This window comes from Cervus elaphus, chromosome 20 (genome assembly GCF_910594005.1).
Source record: "Cervus elaphus chromosome 20, mCerEla1.1, whole genome shotgun sequence".
NCBI classification, from domain to species: Eukaryota; Metazoa; Chordata; class Mammalia; order Artiodactyla; family Cervidae; genus Cervus; species Cervus elaphus.
In genome coordinates, this window is record NC_057834.1 from 66546829 (window position 1) to 66563565 (window position 16737).

The 16737-nt window shown below is 34.6% G+C and overlaps 1 protein-coding gene across 7 annotated transcripts in view; it reads right to left on the bottom strand.

Annotated features, from left to right (window-relative positions):
- Nucleotides 1-2462: 2462 nt before the first annotated feature.
- AGL (amylo-alpha-1, 6-glucosidase, 4-alpha-glucanotransferase) overlaps nt 2463-16737 on the bottom strand; it is a 98079-nt gene continuing 83804 nt past the window's right edge. For all 7 annotated transcript variants that reach the window (XM_043876561.1, XM_043876560.1, XM_043876563.1 and 4 more), the window contains 6 exons: nt 16330-16442; nt 15064-15275; nt 13671-13768; nt 11593-11680; nt 11360-11493; nt 2463-4871 (listed from right to left, as the gene is read on the bottom strand). In XM_043876561.1, the coding sequence (XP_043732496.1) occupies nt 4754-4871; nt 11360-11493; nt 11593-11680; nt 13671-13768; nt 15064-15275; nt 16330-16442 (763 nt within the window). In that variant the 3' untranslated portion in view covers nt 2463-4753. The remainder of the gene's footprint in view (nt 4872-11359; nt 11494-11592; nt 11681-13670; nt 13769-15063; nt 15276-16329; nt 16443-16737) is intronic.

Sequence of the window (16737 nt, forward strand, 5' to 3'; positions counted from 1 at the left end):
ACTTTACCACTGAGCCACCTGGGAAACCCTTTAAAACAGTAGATGATACAAAACATTCTTGAACTACTTGACTGGACAGAAAGGGAGTTATGACAACCATGTGGTAAATGCATTTTCAAGTTAAATTTCAATAAAATGTAGCACCTAAGAACAACTTTTCTAATTTCAAAGATCGTGTTAAACTGGGGACCATTCTCTAGCACACAACATGTAGCCTTTCCACCATCCTGCTTATTTCTGTTAAGACAGTAGCTTGAGTAGTCATCCTGAGTTTGATGCTGTGGCTCTCACAGGCCTGTCAGATGATTTGATAGATTCGGAAGGTGTTTGGCTCCCAGTTTTCAGTGTAAAATTTGCCACATTCCCAAGGACCTATGAAGCAAATTTTGCTGCAGCTGTCATCAGAGAAATCCTGGTGAGCAAACTGTTGTAGTGGTTTTACCATCTTCCTTTCCTAGAGCGGAGCTCCTGGAATACACTGCTATTGTCTTTGCTTGGTCTCAGCATTGCTTAAACTGGGGACAGAAAATTTGTTTCAGTTTTTTAATTCTATGTTGGGTTCATGGCTGTTCATTTACTTATTCTTCTTTAAAGGTGCACCTCATACTGTATGCTGCTATAAATATATAAAGCCAGAATATAACACAGAAATAAAAGTTTATTATTGAATTGATTAAATTTTTTTGATTAAAATTTCAGTTAAATTTTGAAGAGACAGAAGAGTTCACAAAGATAAAAACACTAAAATATCTAATTAAATAAAAATGAAAGTTTCTGTAAGTTAAACAAAAAACCTCTAACCTGTCGACTAAAAGAGACGTACAACTTGAGAGTTTTTTTTTTATTCAATTCCTTTATTAGGCCTTATTTAATGAGAACTATTTTCTATAATCAAATGTATTGTACATTCTTTTTTTAAAATTGACTGGGTGGGGGGTTTAGGAGAGAATGGATAAACGTATAAGTGTGGCTGAGTCCCTTTGCTGTTCACCAGAAACTACCACAACTTTGTCAACTGGTTACATCCCAATAATAAAAAATTTAAACTTTGGGAAAAAATAAAATAATAAAATTAAATGAAGAAAAGAAATAATAACATGAATAAAACTGGTCAGAGACGTAATAGTTGAATTTTTACTGAATATTTGACACCTTTTGTCCCCCAAATAGGTTTAAATTAGCTTTTTAAAATAACCAACTAATTTCCCGGATGTAAGAAAGAGTAAGGGATTCTCAGAATTGAAAAGCAGCTGCTATTCTCTCTTTTTTTAAGATTAATTAATTAATTTTACAACATTGTATTGGTTTTGCCATACACTGACATGAATCAGCCATGCATGTACATGTGTTCCCCATCCTGAACCCCCCTCCCACCTCCCTCCCCATCCCATCCCACTGGGTCATCCCAGTGCACCAGCCCTGAGCACCCTGTATCATGCATCGAACCTGGACTGGTGATTCGTTTCACATATGATAATTTACATGTTTCAATGCCATTCTCCCATATCATCCTGTCCTCGCCCTCTCCCACAGAGTCCAAGTTTTATTTGGGGCAAAATGAGGACTGCAGCCCGGGAGGCAGCATCTCAGATAACTCTGAGAGACTGCTCCAAAGCAGCAGTGAGGGAAAGTCAATGTATAAGATTTTGGTGAAGAGGGAGTTCAATACCATGAAGCACTCAATTTACAAAAGGTTTTTTGTTAGTCATGAGGGTCTGATGTCACCATGAATGGATTTAGTGCTTCTCTAGATATGAGGAGATGCAAGGATTGAGATCATAAAATCTGTTCCTAAAAACATCCAACTAAAGACCTGTCCCACCGGATTCCCTGGAGCACAGAGTGCCTCTCTCTGAAGGTCACCAGCTATAGCAGCATGGGGTTCAATCTCAGTAGAGGCAGATGGCAGATGCCTTGTAATTGGCAATGCTCTTGGTAAGTGCCAATTTGTAGCTGACAAACCCAATACCAGATATGCTAAGAAATATATATTTGGAAAAAACTGCCCAAATGACAACATATCAGTATTATTTAATAGTGCAAGTCTTATACAAATGGAAAAACTACCTCTGAACTGAGCAACTTAAACATGAGTTTATTATTTTGGTGCATTGAAGATTTCTATAAATAAGTGTGGCAAGTTTGACCAATTCACTCATACTCATGAAAGGTAAAAAAATTCACAGTAGCGCAAATGATTCCAGGAAATACCTGGAGTATGTATAGCTGCTAACATATTCAACATAGGTCAATTTATACATCAAAAGTTAACTTTGCTCCTAATTTCAACATGGCTAATTAAATAAATTACCAAACAGCCTAAAATTCTTCCTCCTATCTTTGTTTCCATACATACTGCAAAAAGATAAAGCACCCCAAATAAGCAAGTCCTGAATAAATGGTAGTAGTAAGCATCAACAAATTAGTTAACTGCTAAATAATGGAATAAATGCAAAATACAGTCCTTTAGAAAAGATTTTTATTTTCTTGGCACAGACATAAAAATGACATTTGCCTACTAGACAGAGCAGGTGAAGACATATCAGAAATGCATTACATAACGTTCATAGACAGGATGACAGGTCTCATGTTTCCTCAGTTATCTGTGAAACGTATTAAATTATCACAGCATACTGGTTAAACTGGCAAACTTCTCAAGTAAAAGAATAAGACTGATCTGAATTGATTAAGAATCAGGGCACAGAACCATTCTCAATATGTGATATAATGGTACCTCATTCAACACCACACAGGAATGAAGTATTCTATTTAAATGTTTTTTAGGCAAACAACATTTATCCCTCTAAAATCTAAAGCTATTAATATCAACAATCTTTGATAAAATAATGTGTAACATGCTTCTTAAGCTTTAAAATAGGCCATGCAGATTACAATAATGTTTTTTCATTAATATTCCTAATAAAAATGTGAATTGCTTAATTTTCTAGTGTAATATGATATCCTAAAAGTGTACTGGTGAGGTGGATATTTGCCCTACCATAGATAACCCAACATGGCTATGTTTTTAAAATTGTCAGCTTGTTATTATTTATTTTTTAGGATTAATTTACTCATTTACTTATTTATTTATCACATTTAACCATCAGCCAGCCATTGCTTCTTGCTTTTTTTTAAGCAGATTTAATGTTGGTCTTTAGTTACTTTTCTTACCACTTTTAGAAGTTTGATTACAACAGAACTATGTGAATCTTTGATAACTAACGGTTCTCCCTCTTAAGGAAGGTCATTTTTCTAACTGCACAGGTTAGAGAAGGTCAGACACTGAACAATGAAGAAGGAAGGAAAACTTGGAAATCAACGCATCCTTATGTAAAAGTCAATCTGCTTTAGGTTGGGAAACCAGAAAAACAATAGGTAACACTAAAGTAGGGTTGAGCATGGGTATTTGGCATCTGAAACATTTTTATATTTTTACTACCCAGAAGTTTTAGCTTACTTGTTTTCCCCCATTTTCACTCCTTCTTCATGGTTAAGGGAGTTGGGCATATGACTTCTAGGTGAGAAAAGTGTTATGGTACCACTATTTTAACTATAAATGTTACAACTGAACAATGAAATGGATTTTTGCAACTATTTTCTTTCAGCTGAAAGTATAATGATCTAATTGTGCCTTCTTGAGACAAAAAGAGATAGTTTTTAAAAAAATCATCTAGAAAATAAGTACTATTAAAAATGTCAAATCATACAAATGTTAAGTCTTTTTCCTTTTATGACTTTTCCAGATTTAAGCTATCTTAAAATAACATGAAAAACTATTCAAGTGATTTTATTGGATTCAAGATAACTGCTGAATTCATATCTCTATTTTAAGCTTGTTCTCCATGCTAAACTTGTCAACAGTTTTCAGTTAACAGGAAACCAATATAATACACTTTTATACACAAACTAAAACTAGTTATTTTTAGAAAATTAATATAGTACCTTTTCCTTTAAAATTCTCATAAATATGTCTGAAGGTTTGCATTACGAAAATGTAAACCATCTCAAAGTAGGAAAATGGAACACAAGACTAATTTTATAAAATTTTTCTTAGAAAATAAATTTCTAATACTTTATGATTTTTTCATATAGCCTATGCATCATTAGCACAATTAAATATATGTTAAATATACTGTTGAAATTCACTGTATTAAAAACATACTACACTATGAGTGAAAAAAATAAAAGCACATTATAAACATCTGTGCTTCACTTACAAACATATATTGTAGGTGGACATTTCCATCATTCCATATTCATTTAGTATCTTCTGAATGCAATTTGGAAGGTGCTAGAAATACTACTAGTAAAAGGTTGAGGAGGTTACTTAACCACAGTTTATTCAGTATATACTGTTACTAAAGAAAATATATACCACCATTTGAAGATACTTTTCCATTTCTTTCATTATTACATTCTCATATTTCATTTCACTAATGTACAAAAAGAAAATTACATGATTTTTCTTTTTCAAACTCTGGCTTTCAAATTATTTATTTCTAGACATTTGAAGAATACTTATTGAATTCAAAAGACAAACATTCCATTGGTAGTGATAATTTTTTTCTTACTCAAATCAAAAACTACATTAGCAAAACCAATGCTTTATAGTCTTACCTATTAGGGCATCAATATTATATGAATGAGATTTAAAAAATGACTTTAGCCATGTGCATATAAAGCATTTACATTACATTATGACTGCATTCAACAACAGAACTGATTGCATACTTAAGAAATATGCATAAGTCAACTATAAGTCATAGAGTGTTTCAAGAACAGCAGCAATTGACCAGGCTTGTGTTTCACAGCTGAAAGGACAGTATTGGCCATTCTCATTGGTCAGCTCTGGAAGTCCTTTCCAAGGGGATCTTAAAGAAAGAAGAGCCATTTTATGAGATATAATCAACATATATCTTGTTGGATTAATAAAATAGGCAATACAGCTGGTGATTTTTGCCTTCTCTTTTAGAAAACAATCATATGTACCCATTTACTACAAAATAAAACAGGCTATACTAAAGATTATATATAAAGAACTTAGACTGAAATTATTCTTTGACATTCAATCTTTAGGATTTAAGACTTTCAATTACAAAGGAGCCCCTTTAAGTACCGAAAACAGGAAAATACCACTACAAGTAATGTAAGTATAGAGATAAACATCCTCTCAGGCCTAATTTTATTTCTTTTAGATAAGTTTATGAGACTCAAATTGTAATTATATGAATGTACTATGTTTGATCTTGACAAAATTATAAAATGAACATGAAATGATGCAGAAGGAAAAGACAATGATTAGGAAAAACATGCCAATTAATATAACAATTCAAATTTCTACACAAATTTCTCATTTTCCTGAGTAATAGTACAGTTGATATTTACTGTACATTTACTATGCTCTAATACTAGTGCTTTATGTACATTATCTCAGTTAATACTCACGGCAACCCTATGAGGTAGGTATCACGACTATTCTTCTAGAATAGAAACACATAGAACTTCAAGGAGAAAGAGGCAAATCCATAATTGTAAAATAAAATGTTACCTTTCTAGGTAACTCACAGTACAAGTAGACAGAAAATCTGCAAGTATTTTGTACAACACTAGCCTGCAATGCAGGAGACTGGGGTTCAATCATTGGGTCAGGAAGATCCCCTAGAGAAGGAAATGGCAATCCACTCCAGTATTCTTGCCTGGAGAATCCCATGGACAGAGGAGCCTGGCGGGGCTATAGTCCATGGGGTCGCAAGAGTCAGACATGACTTAGCAACTAAACCACACCACCATCCAATGATAACAGAAGGCACACTTTTTTACTTGCAGTTTAGTGACCTAGTTAGAATATATTTTGAGTTATAAAATAAGTATCAATAAGTTTAGAAAGATTAGTCATATAAAATACATTTTTTGACCACAATAGAATTAACTTTGAAATCAGTTATAGAAACATCTCTGGAAAATTCCTAAATATTTTAAAACTAAATAACACCTTTATAAATAACCTATGAGTCAAAGAAGAAGCTAAAGGGAAAAACCGAAAGTATTTTCAACTGAATTAAAAAAACATAACACATCAGAATTTTGGAGTATTGTTAATTTAGTACATAGAAGGAAATTTAGCACTAAGTACCTATACTAGAAAAGAAGAAGTCTTTAAATCAGTGACCTCAACTTACACCTTGAAAAAAACAGAAAAAGAAAATAAATCTAAAGTAAGTAGAAGAGAATCATAAAAATTAGCGTAGAAATCAATGAACTAAAAACTGAATAATATGAAAAAAAATTGACAAACTCAAAAGCTGGTTCTTTAAGAAGACCAATAAAATTGATAAGCCTCTAGTCAGACAGATCAGGAAAAAAAAGGGAAAATACAACTTATCAACATCAAGAATGAGAATACTGACATTATTACAGATTCTATAGAAAATTTAAAAAGTAATAATGTACTTTAGGTGAAACCATTTCATGATTTGTGGCAAATATTTTTGATCTATCTTTTCATTTAATTTTGACAACAAGTAATGAGATATTATTATTCCCATTTTATAGATGAAGAAATTTATTTCAGAGACATTAAGTAATTTGCCGAAAGTCACACATGAAAATTAGCAGCAAGGACAGAATTTGAATCCAAAGCTCATAGTTAAAGCTAATGGTAATAAAAGTAGCTATAGGAAACAGTAAGAAATAAAAATGTAAAGGTAGTTGGAAAAAAAATTGTGGAAACTAAGGAATTCGGATTTCATTTTGTAACCAATGGGGAATTGCTAAAGATTTTTAAACATAAGATTAAAATTGTGAGAGTTACATGTCAACAAGATTGAGCTTGTTTGGGGTGATACGACAAAATGGAGAGAGAAGAGGGGAAGTCTGGAGGCTGATTGCTTAGTCCAGAGAAAAGATTATCAGTTACAGACTAGGCATGGGCAAAAGAAAGGAAGACGGTGGGTTATTAAAAGGAAGAGAGCTAGAATCAAGTCTTGACAACTATCTGAATGTTCTGGAGAGGTAATGAAGTAAAGTTAAACAGTACCTGGGGTGTCTGAGCTTGCAGACCATGAATAATGGTAATACTGTAACAAAGATGGGAAGCATAGGAAGAAAAAAACTGAGAGACAATGAGTGATGGCAGAAGGACATCCAAGGTAAGAAGTTTATTAAGTAGTTGAAAAGTAGAAGAGGAGTTTATGAAAGTTCAAAATTACCTGAAGAGTGAAGATGTGAGACTAGGTGAAATATAACAGAAGACAAGGTAGACAGAAAAGAAAAGATCAAGGATAGATTTTTTTTTTAGAATGAATGTGTTTTTAGGTTCCAGAAAGCAGAGCCAGAAAAACAGCAAATAGAGCCAATCATGTAGTGGTTAAGGGCACAGTCCGTGAAACCATATTGCCTGGAGTTTAGTAAGAGCTCTACCAAATTACTTGCCATTTGACTGTGTATAAATTACTTAATTTTCTAAGCTTCCATTATAAAATGGAGATAGCCCACATCTGAGTTAGTATCTTGTCCATGTTACGTGTACTAATAAATTAATCCTCAAAACAACACCAGCACATACCTTAAATAGATGAGGAAACAGAGGCTTAGAGAAGTTAAATAACTTGCCCACAACCACGCAGCTAATAAGGGGAGATGTGACGCTCGGAAAACAGTAATAGTAGTTATCTTGTATAGCTTTTTGGATGAAATGAGTAATGTTATATGAATGCATTTAGAACAATGTCTGAAGATACTAAGTATTCAATAAATATTATTTGCTATTATTATAATTGTTACTGTTACTAGGTTAACAAGGGAAATTTAATGCTATGGCTAGCATAGGTTTTTCATGGAAAGAGGAAAGCAACGATATAGCCAGTCAAAGAAGAGAACTGAGAAGTCATAGGATCTGGGAACCAGAAAGGATCTTCTTGAGTGGCTTCACCAGAATGGTGAGGGCAAAACAAAAGCCAGTTTGCATGTGGTGATGACTGAGTTGGGTCAGAAAGCAAACAAACAAACAAAAAAACTAATTCTAGAGAAAATGTGGATCCTGGAAAGAAAACAGAATGATAAAACAAAGCATGAGGTAGGAACATTATGAAGGGACTTTGTTTTAGGGTAGGCTGACAGGTATCTTCATAGCTTAGGAAGGAAGGATCAAGTGGAAAACCAAGTAAGGATAATCATTTGACAAGGACGTGGAACAGGTAGGAGGGATAAGGTTATAGGCAAAAGTAGAAAAATCATCTCTTCAGTGCAAGATATTCTTACTCCTCATGGAAAAAAGGGAAGAAAGAAAACTAATGCAAATATTGGGAAATATTGTCGTGCAATAAAGGTCAGAACACAAGATTGTTTACATTACAAAGACTTCATACTTAATCTCTGGATGAGGTAGAAGTTTGACAGGACTAAGGTTTCTGGACTGTATTTAAGCTAATGAAAATAAACTTTGAAAAAAAAACTTTGATAACATTCATGGTGATAGATGGAAGCCCCAAGTGTTCCTGTAGTAGAGGAGATAAAATATATGTTGCTCATGCATATTATAAATATGATATATGTACATCATATAAGATGTACATATATCTAGGATTAATCTAGAATTTGTAAAATTAAGATAGCTTTTGACCGAGTTATATCATCTTAAAAAGGCACATAACTCTGATACTATTTAATTGCTAATAGTTCAAAGGATGTGACAAATGGGTTTGTAATAGTCAAAACACCAATACTGATATTTTAATTATAATATTATAAAACCATTTATGAAAATATTTATCAATATATCTTCAAATAGGTGAACTCAAAAGGCCAAGCCTGAGACCTTCAGTTTTTGTATATATCCTGTACTAACCATATCAAAAAATATTAGAAAAATTAAAAAAAACCAAAGGTTATTCCATCACACATACAAATCATGCAATATCAAGTGTTTAAATAACAATTTAAATAATTAAAATAAGGTGAAAATTACATAGAACGTGTGTTAAAGAGTACAACTTTCAAATTTCATTGTGATACATAGAATATACAGAAATGAATTCTATGGAAAAGCCATTTACTTAATAGCTAATAAACTGACTAAACACTCAGTTCAGTTCAGTTGCTCAGTCGTGTCTGACTCTGCGATCCCATGGACTGCAGCACGAGAGGCCTCGCTGTTCATCACCAACTCCCGGAGTTTACTCAAATGCGTGTTCATTGAGTCAGTGATGCCATCCAACCATCTCATCTGTTGTCCCCTTCTCCTCCCACCTTCAATCTTTCCCAGCATCAGGGACTTTTCAAATGAGTCAGTTCTTTGCATCAGGTGGCCAAAGTATTGGGGTTTCAGCTTCAAAATCAGTCCTTCCAATGACTATTCAGGACTGACTTCTTTTAAGGTGGACTGGTTGGATCTCCTTGCAGTCCAAGGGACTCTCAAGAGTCTTCTCCAACACCACAGTTCAAAAGCATCAATTCTTCGGTGCTCAGCTTTCCTTATAGTCCAACTCTCACATCCATACTTTCATGCACTGGAGAAGGAAATGGCAACCCACTCCAGTGTTCTTGCCTGGAGAATCCCAGGGATGGGGGAGCCTGGTGGGCTGACGTCTATGGGGTCGCACAGAGTCAGACACAACTGAAGTGACTAAGCAGCAGTAGCAGCACATCCATCCATGACTACTGGAAAAACCATAGCCTTGACTAGACAGATCTTTGTTGGCAAAGTAATGTCTCTGCTTTTTAATATGCTGTCTAGGTTGGTCATAACTTTCCTTCCAAGGGGCAAGTGTCTTTTAATTTCATGGCTGCAGTCACCATCTGCAGTGATTTTGGAGCCCCCAAAAATAAAGTCTGTCACTGTCTCCACTGCTTCTCCATCTATTTGCCATGAAGTGATGGGACCAGATGCCATGATCTTAGTTTTCTGAATGTTGAACTTCAAGCCAACTTTTTCACTCTCCTCTTTCACTTTCATCAAGAGGCTCTTTAAGTCTTCTTCACTTTCTGTGATAAGGGTAGTGTCACCTGCATATCTGAGGTTATTGATATTTCTCCTGGCAATCTTGATTCCAGCTTGTGCTTCATCCTGCCCAGTGTTTCTCATGATGTACTCTGCATATACATTAAATAAGCAAGGTGATGATATACAGCCTTTAAGGACTCCTTTCCTGATTTGGAACCAGTCTGTTGTTCCATGTTCAGTTCTAACTGTTGCTTCCTGACCCACATACAGATTTATCAAGAGGCAGGTCAGGGAGTCCGGTATTCCCATCCCTTTCATAATTTTCCACAGTTTGTTGTGATCCACACAGTCAAAAGCTTTCACACAGTCATTAAAGCAGAAGTAGATGTTTTTCTGGAACTCTCTTGTTTTTTCAATGATTCAATGGATGTTGGCAACTTGATCTCTGGTTCCTCTGCCTTTTCTAAATCCAGCGTGAACACCTGGGATTTCACGGTTCACGTACTATTGAAGCCTGGCTTGGAGAATTTTGAGCATTACTTTACTAGTGTGTGAGATGAGTGCAATTGGGTGGTAGCTTGAGTATTCTTTGGCATTGCCTTTCTTTGGGATTGGAATGGTAACTGACCTTTCCGAGTCCTAAAGCCACTGCTGAGTTTTCCAAATTTGCTAACATATTGAGTGCAGCACTTTCACAGCACCATCCTTTAGGATTTGAAAGCGCTCAATTGGAATTCCATTACCTCCACTAGCTTTGTTCGTAGTGATGCTTTCTGAGGCCCACTTGACTTCGTGTTCCAGGATGTCTGGTTCTAGGTGAGTGGTCACACCATAGTGAGTATCTCAGTCATGAACATCTTTTTTGTATAGTTCTTCTGTGTATTCTTGACATCTCTTCTTAATATCTGCTGCTTCTGTTAGGTCCATACCATTTCTGTCCTTTATTGTGCACATCTTTGCATGAAATGTTCCTTTGATGTCTCTAATTTTCTTGAAGAGATCTCTATTTCTTTGTACTGATCACTGAGGAAGGCTTTCTTATCTCTCCTTGCTGTTCTTTGGAACTCTGCATTCGAATGAGTATATCTTTCCTTTTCTCTTTTGCCTTTCACTTCTCTTCTTTTCACAGCTATTTGTAAGGCCTCCTCAGACAACCATTTTGCCATTTTGCATTTCTTTTTCCTGGGGATGGTCTTGATCCCTGTCTCCTGTACAATGTCATGAACCTCCGTCCATAGTTCATCAGGCACTCTGTCTATCAGATCTAATCCCTTGAATCTATTTGTCACTTCCACTGTATAATTGTAAGGGATTTGATTTAGGTCATACCTGAATGGTCTAGTGGTTTTCCTTGCTTTCTTCAATTTAAGTCTAAACACGAAACACTAATTTCAGAAATTACATGCTCTGATGACTTACCTCTCAAGATGAACATAATGTCGAGAAAGGACATTTTTAACCAAAAATATAGTTTTTGCAGTAGTCTCCGGACCCATCAATCTGGAAAAGTACAATTTTGCACGAAGAAAATACCCAACAGGCCATAGCCACTCCTGAAAAATATAAAAATGAAGAGAAAAGAGCTGTGAATATCTAAAATTTTTTGAAAAACAACAAATTAAAAAGTCAAAGAAATAAAAAGAAATTCTTACAGGTCCTTGGTGATAATTGAAACCTTTAGCAAGATTATAGTTGTCATTGTCTAAGGCATTGTCATAAGTTCCACAGTAAACCATATCACTGCAAAATGATTGAAATTTAGGTTAAAAAAAGATCAGACATTATATAAAAAGCATCAGGAAAATTTCCTACTGGAAAAGGTAAGAAATAATAAAATTATTTTATCTTCCAATCTGTAGTCTAAAGCTCATCATCCACCTAACCCTAAATTAGTATATACTGAGTTTAGAATGTGTTAGGGGATGATTAACAAATGCTTAATACCTAATACAAAAAATGTAAAATATTCAGATATCTTGCTTTCAAAGAGACACTAAATAATGGTTAAAGTTAACTATTTCACTTGTGCTTTGTCTCTTAGTTGTAGTCGACTCTTTGCGACCGCAGGGACTGTAGCCCGTCAGGCTCCTCTGTCCCTGGAATTCTCTAGGCAAGAATACTGGAATGGTTAACCATTCCCTTCTCCAGCATTATCTTCTCGACCCAGGGATCGAACCTGGGTTTCCTGCATTGCAGGTGGATTCCTTATCGTCTGAGCCACAAGGGAAGCCCCTAATATACTTATAACAATTAAAATATACACATAATAACTTGAATTAGTAAACATTAATGATAAAGTTTTTAATTATTATATATCAGAAAGGCTGTTTTTTAAACTTCTCCATTAAGTTATTTTAAAATTAAGTAAAATTGGTAGATTACCAGATTATAAATAGCAACTGAATATAATTTACATATATTTACAAACTAAACAAAGTTACAAACACTGCAATATTTAATACAAGATAGTTATCTATACTCTCTTTAATTATTGCTTTTTTTCTTTTAGTGAGATAGATAGACCTTATCACATAAGTATGTTTTTTTCTGTGGGTTTTTGTTCTGACCAGTGGTGCTTACCACCTCTGAAAACATTGAGAATACTTTAGAAAGCAGATAAGTTCACACATATAAAATTTTGCATCTCAAGAGTGAAATGAGTAAACAATATGTTAGGAAAAATCTACAAAGGTAAGGCTACAACAAAATGGGGATCTCTCACATATGAAACCCAAGGCAAATGGTGATGGGCATCCAATTTTAAAGCAAAACAGTAGAAGAAAAATAGAAACATCATTATAAACTCAAGAAAAAATAAAAATTGGAAAAGAAATGCAAAATGAGATAAACATTTAATCATAAAAACAAAATTACTTATTGGCTTAAATAAAAACAGTGATGTAATTATTTACAGAAAATGGAAAGGGTTCAGGGCGAGGTAATGACACAGTTAAATCTGCCATCAAAAGAAGTGATGTGATCTGTCATCACAAGAAGTAAGCAAATAACATCTAATATTTAAAGGAGTCAAGAAATAGCTACAAACACATACTATTTAGAATTATAGGAGGAACTACTAGGAGTAACAACTTCTAAAATAAATATCGTTTCTGAGGAAACAATAAAGCCATGCCTCCAATGTTCATAATCATCATGTATGACTTTTATGATCAGAAAAAATAGGCATTAGAAAATATTCATATGACACCTTAGTTTTATAAAATTAAAATTCTTTTATTGATGACTGAATTTAGGACAAGCCCACTTTGAACCCTGATGATTATTGAAGATGTTGTTGCTGTTTAGATGCTAAGTCGTGTCTGACTCCTTGCAACCCCATGGACTGTAGCCCTCCAGGCTCCTCTGGCCATGGGATTCTCCAGCCAAGAATATTGGAGTGGGCTGGTGTCCTTCTCCAGGGATCTTCCTCACCCAGGGACCGGGGCTCACATCTCCTGCATTGGCAGGTGGCTGTTTACCACTGAGCCACTAGGGGGGGCCCTTAAGGAAGACATAGAAGGTCTTTTTAAAAATTCAGTTTGAATGCAACTTTAGAGATTTAACTGATAAGCAAAAAAATTATGACCTGATGAAATAAAATAACACCATTCTTAACACCCATATTTCGACTTACTCTGAACTCACAGTTTTCATGCCAGTATTAATATGATTAAATATAGTTATATATTAAATATAATATGAACTACATTCTTAATACTTTTTAACTTACTCTGGATCCAAAGTTTTCATGCCAAGAGGACCAAGCAATTTTTTTTCTGCAATCTCCAAAGCCTTCCATGCTTTTTGGGTTGTAAAGAGCTCAGGGGCCTAATGAGTGTCAAAAACAAATATACAAACTTTTTGAGATCACAGAAGAGTCTACCCACACTAGGAAAAAAAACTACAAACTTGGGAAATAATGAAAACTTAAAAAATACAGTGCAGATCCAGAAGATCAAGTGTAGATGTCTAATCAGACCTAATTCTATCAGGCCGACTTGGAAGCACTGACCTTGGCTCTAGAGATTAGGGAAGCTGTTTGGGGTGATTGTTTCCTTGTGCCACTTTAAGGAAGTTTACTAGTTCCAAAAGGAAGTTGCCATAGTGCCAGTGAAGGCAGAACATAAGATTTACATTATCTTCCTTTAAGTTCACCTGGAACTCATTTTTTGCTTTTAGTGTCATAATGAAACACAGAAGGATATGCACTGGAATAGCATGAGTACATTTGCTTGTGATATGGAGAAGGAGAGAAAGATGACTAAGTGACTAAAACTCCACATTAAATTTAAATGTTAAATAAAATCAATGCACACTGAACCAAAGCTACCTTTATGTACTTTTGTATTTTTTATTCTACTATAATTAATAATACAATATTTAATACTCTTTTTGACAAGGTGGCAACACCTGGACACAGATGTTGAACACATACCTTCTCTGTTTTACTGTACTTTATTTTGAGACTAAAGTATAGATAAAAAAGGAGAGTCAAGCATTCTTGAGTAGACAGAACTAATTAGAGCAATACAACAAGAGCAAAAAGCAGAATGTGAATTGAAGCTACTCATATTAGTTCATTAGTCCAGATGTTTCCAACTAGTGAGCTGAGGCATGGCACAGGTATGCTGAGAAACAGAGGCCTGCAGCTTTCCCCACAGCTGGGTGGGGTCTGGGGCTCAAAGAAGCGGGTGGTTCTGGCAACAACCTAGTCCATTTCGCCCAGTGTGCTGTACAAACATCATCATTTTCCTTTTTTAAAAATCATCATTTTATATGTGTTATGATGTAAAAACATGGAGAAGAACTTCATTAGTCATCACCCATTATTTTCTATTTTTTGACATCAAATTTTGAGTTAAGGGTGTTACGCTTTATTCATTAGAAAAGACCATATAGTCTATGGCCATACCACTCTGAACGTGCCTGATCTCTGATCTCGGAAGCTGAGTAGAGTTGGGCCTGGTTAGTACTTGGATATGAGAAAAGACCATATAAAACTAGCTAGTAAATAACTCATTTTTTAACAATTCAATGAATTTGAGAACAAATGAGAATAAAGAACTAAATAAACCCTATCATGACATTTTTGAAATTTGAAAAGAACAAAGCAAATTACTCACCACAACCATTGCTATGGTAAAATTAGGCCTGAGCTGGTAGTCACACCACGGGCTTGATGCTCCGTAACTGTCTTTGTATATGCCCCGCTTGTGTACCAGATTAGGGTGCTTTTCATTGACATCTGCAGGGTCTTCTGACACATAAAATAACTTTTCAAAGTTCTCTTGTATTTTTCTGTTCCATTCATCATATGAGACTCTCACAAGCTTTCCTGAAACATTATAAAAGACTTGGTAGTTTTAAGCATTCAGAGAAACTCATACATTTAGTTAAAGCTCAAGAGTAATATTTAGTCAATAAATTATACACTTTTTTGGAAAGTGTCAGGGTCTTTTGAAGGACACTAGCCAGAAATAAAAAATTATCTTTCACTGTATTACTGAAAAAGGATTAGACTCCAACAAATGATCCCAGATCATTTGTCTTTGTTTGGGTCACTCTTACTGTTGATAAAATTATCTTTATTAAGCACTTGAAAGGAGGCTAGTCTGAATTGAGAGGTGCTAGAAGTATAAAATATATACTGTATTTCTAAGACACAGTACCCCTCAAAAGAATGTAAAACAGTCGTGAATAATTTCATAGTGATTACATGTTGAAATAATCTTTCGTATATACTGAGTTAATGAAAATATACTCATTAATTAATTTCACCTGTTTAACTTTTTAAAATGTAGGTACTAGAAAATTATATTTCTATTGGACAGCACTGTTCTAGAAAAAGAGATGTAAAGATTTCATAATTGTTCACCAAAACTTGACCTGATCATAGTCATATCATATCAAGGAAAAAAAATAAGTATGATGCTATTCATATGTCAGTTCAAAGTTGCTATAAAAATATAGTTAGTAATCAGGTTTGTTACAATTTTCATACTAGTAAATTAATGGAACTCCAGTACTTTGGCCACCTCATGCAAAGTATTGACTCATTGGAAAAGACCCTGATGCTGGGAGGGACTGGGGGCAGGAGGAGAAGGGGACGACAGAGGATGAGATGGCTGGATGGCATCACCGACTCGAAGGGCATGAGTCTGAGTAAACTCCGGGAGTTGGTGATGGACAGGGAGGCCTGGCGTGCTGTGATTCACGGGGTCGCAAAGACTCGGACACGACTGAGCGACTGAACTGAACTGAACTGAACTGTCTTTCCTTTTAATCTTAAGGGTTTTCTAATACTAGTTCATTGAGTCACATGATGATTATGTAGATTAAGCATATAGACAGTCATCGGACTTTCTTTGCAAACAAAAGAAATAGCTTACCATGTCTTTTCACTGTAACATAATGATAAGGAAAAATATTTTTTTGGGATAATTCCAGCAACCAACGAACAGCAGATTTACTCAGGCCCACAATTTCCACAGCAGATCCATCTCTAAAATTAAAAATAAATTTTATTCTGTGACAATGAGTAATTTAAACACTATTTAAAGGGCATTCAAAAAATAATTTTGAAGAATTATATAACTAATGTATTATAAAAATGACTATAAAAATCCTTACTTTATAGGAGGTGTGTGGCATATATAAGAAATTTCTCCTTTTATTACTTTTGGATTGCTTAGCATCTTATTTTTAAAAAATTATATGAAGTAGAATACAGACTATGGAGTAAAAGGAGATACTTCTGGAAAAAGGCAGAAGTAGGAATCAAAGAATATTGTGACAGG